The 3,089-nt window shown below is 39.9% G+C and overlaps 1 protein-coding gene across 1 annotated transcript in view; it reads right to left on the bottom strand.

Moving 5' to 3' along the window:
• ncapg (non-SMC condensin I complex, subunit G) overlaps window positions 1–529 on the bottom strand; it is an 11,745-nt gene extending 11,216 nt beyond the window's left edge. The window contains 2 exon segments of the mRNA XM_035659336.1: window positions 24–136; window positions 447–529. Coding sequence (XP_035515229.1) covers window positions 24–131 — 108 coding nt within the window. The 5' untranslated portion in view covers window positions 132–136; window positions 447–529.
• Window positions 530–3,089: the final 2,560 nt, after the last annotated feature.

Consider the following 3,089-nt stretch of genomic DNA (forward strand, 5'->3'; position numbering starts at 1 on the left):
ACACACACACACACACCACTTACCTTGCTGTAGCGGCTCTTAAGGCTTGCCACAAGCTTTGCCTTGTTATTGTGGCCCTTCTGAGCGCGCTGAAACGCCTCTTTAATGTCCATTTCATTGTCGGCAGTCATCTTTCCTTCACAGAAAAAACGAAACGAAACAAAACAAGACCAGATCACTCAAACATCCGCACAAGCTTTCCTCGCAGTAACTTCCAGCGACGTAAGTAATGTTGACTGCAGCAGCCTGTTGGTCTCTAGAGCCTCATTATGAGCTCAAGCCCCACCTCGGTCCACTAAAGCAGAGCAGCAAAACAACGTAACCGAGCGAGGTCGTGTGGGATTTAAGCTCCCCAGAGACACTTCACACGACCCTTTATCAGAATATCAACGCAGACACTGTATTATACAGAAGAATTACACTTAAAGTGAGATTCAGAAATGTACCTTTTCCCTCTGTTTTCTTCTCGCAGCGCTGCCGCCTGTTTTCAAATTCAACTGTCGCGTGTTCTCGCGAGAACTGAGCTGTGCGTGAGACTGTACGTGATGACGTATTTGTTTGCCCTGAGTTTATCCTGACAGGCGCCCCTATCGGTCAGGCTCCACACTGTGTTACACAAGTAGGTAAAATGTGAAATGTATTGATTAATCAATTAGTCGGTCAACAGAAAATTAACAAAATTAATATAAAAAAATTAACCACTATTTTGGTAATTGATAAATGGTCGACAAACTGGACTTGGGACTAGTTTCAGGCCAAAATATATAATCATTTATTTTTTTTAGGTTTTTGTTTCTGGTGTTTATTAATAGTGCTAAAAAATATTTAAATGTTTAATTTGTGGACATTAATGACAATTTGGCGGTACACAGCAGGTGTTCGGCTGCCTATATGGAAAAATTAAGGGGAAAAAGTATCTGTAGGCACTCAAACGGCAGCGACTGATTAACATTTAGTTTACAACTCTCACATTTCGGTATAGCCTGCTGGCTTTGGTCGCATTTTTGTTACTTTCCATTTAAAAACATAAAAAGAATCAGGTAATTGTGTGGCTTAATTTTGGTTGGATTAATTCAATCATCAATCACTAATCTGCTAATATTTCATATCCCGCATTTTAGCCATAGTGCGCAACCCCTCTGTTGGCGTTGTGATGTCCAATTGGGTCACAGCAGACAGCTCATCCTTGGGAAGACAGGGAACCTTGTTTTATGGCAAGAACAGCCATCTATCTCAGGAAATCAATTTTATATGGAGGGTGCTCTGTCAGGTTCTGCTGTAGACTTGCGTGCATGTGGGCGTGGGATTATCTGAGAGGTGTATTATCATATTAAATATTTATCTATCTAGTGGATGCAGGGGCTAAAAGTCTCTCCATTAGTCTGTACACCTACTATGTCAGGAGCCAAAAAGATGTGAAAAAATGGCCTCTAGACTCTAGTGTAAATCCATGTGCACATACAGTGGGTGATTTTAAGACATCAGCCTGTGTAAAACTGCTTAAATATTCCATCATCAAACTATCCCATTAACTCACTCTTATCAACATTTACAAAGCACATATTATACCGTACTGTAAATCACAATGAATCACCATTAAACACACACACCTACTGTATGTAACTACATAACTATCCACGATTAACTATCCATAACTATTACATTCATATATGTGACAATATATACCTTGACCAAGGCTGGGTTACAAACTGGACAAAGGAGACAAATGCCCATGGGCCCCAGACCCCACAGGGTCCCCTGAAGCTCCAGGTTCACTATCTGCTAATTTACTTGTGATTATTTGATTAAATGCAAATGTTTTTTGGCCACATATTGGATTGTGTGTGCCATTAGACCACATCTAAAGATAAAAATATATAAAACTGTTCATAGCTGTTCCAAAAGGTGGACTGCATTGCCATCAGCCTCCTCCTGGCTGCATCCCTCTGACTCCCCAATCTCTCTCCAAGAACTCTGTGTCTTTGTTGTCTCAAATGCGATGAATTGTACAAATGGGCACAACAGCACACACTTTCAGACAGTCTCTCCTCGAAGGCATTCATGGTGTTGCACTCAGCTGGATTTATGAAAACTGATAGAAGAATAAAAAAAGAAGAATCTGAGAGAAGTTCAGCTCTTGCCAAGTTTCATACTTCCACATAAGTGACCAATTACTGTGTGATGTAGGCATTGATTGTTGGATTCTTGGTTTTGAAAAGTTTCATAAAGTGTTTGATACACACCCCCACCACATAGTGCAAAGTGCTAAATAAAGATGTGTTTGATAAAAATTACCAAGCTACAGACACAGACGGTATTATTCTAGCACAGAAGTACTGGATCTCCATCGTCCGCTGTGTGCACACTCGATGAGAACTTGAAGGTGACACAATACAGGGGTGGTGGGTGAGGACTCAGCAGATATTGTTTTCCACAGGGGACTCCACAGCTCAGTTTACTCATCGTGAGGAGTGATATTCAGCTATTCGAAACAGTAGGCCTTCTTTGGCTCTGGAGGATCTTTTATAACCGTCATCATAACCCTGATCATGTAATTGGGACGACGTAATCTAGAAACAATTCCAGCTTGATCTTGAAGGACACAACCAACAGAAAGGGATTGGATTTACCAGGCAGTTAAGGTCTAATGAATTAGAGGCTACTGTGTTGCATTATGGGACGTGTAGGATTTAGTCCTTTTGGTGCTTTACCCGTACTGAACATCAAGTATTTGTGCTCATTAAAAATACATAATACAGACAGAAAATTGTATAAAACGTTTCTAAACAGGAAATAATCTGCTCAAAATTCACCTGTTTTACACAAACTTCCTGCAGCTATTATGTTCACTATTTGGGTTAATGTACAGTTTTGAATATAATATGAAATATCTATGAAATAGAACTTAGTCAGGGGTCTTCAGTTTACTTAATCATAGAATAGGGGTCCCTTAAGGAAGAAGGCTGGGAACCACTGATCTAAGGAACATGGTAAATGGTATGATTCCTATAATCAGGGGATTATACACTATAAAACCTATGAATATACTATATTCTACATCATTTATTGTGGGACAAATAAAGCAATAT

The sequence above is a fragment of the Morone saxatilis genome, unplaced genomic scaffold (genome assembly GCF_004916995.1).
Source record: "Morone saxatilis isolate NCDOM2014 unplaced genomic scaffold, NCSU_SB_2.0 Contig17, whole genome shotgun sequence".
NCBI lineage: Eukaryota > Metazoa > Chordata > Actinopteri > Moronidae > Morone > Morone saxatilis.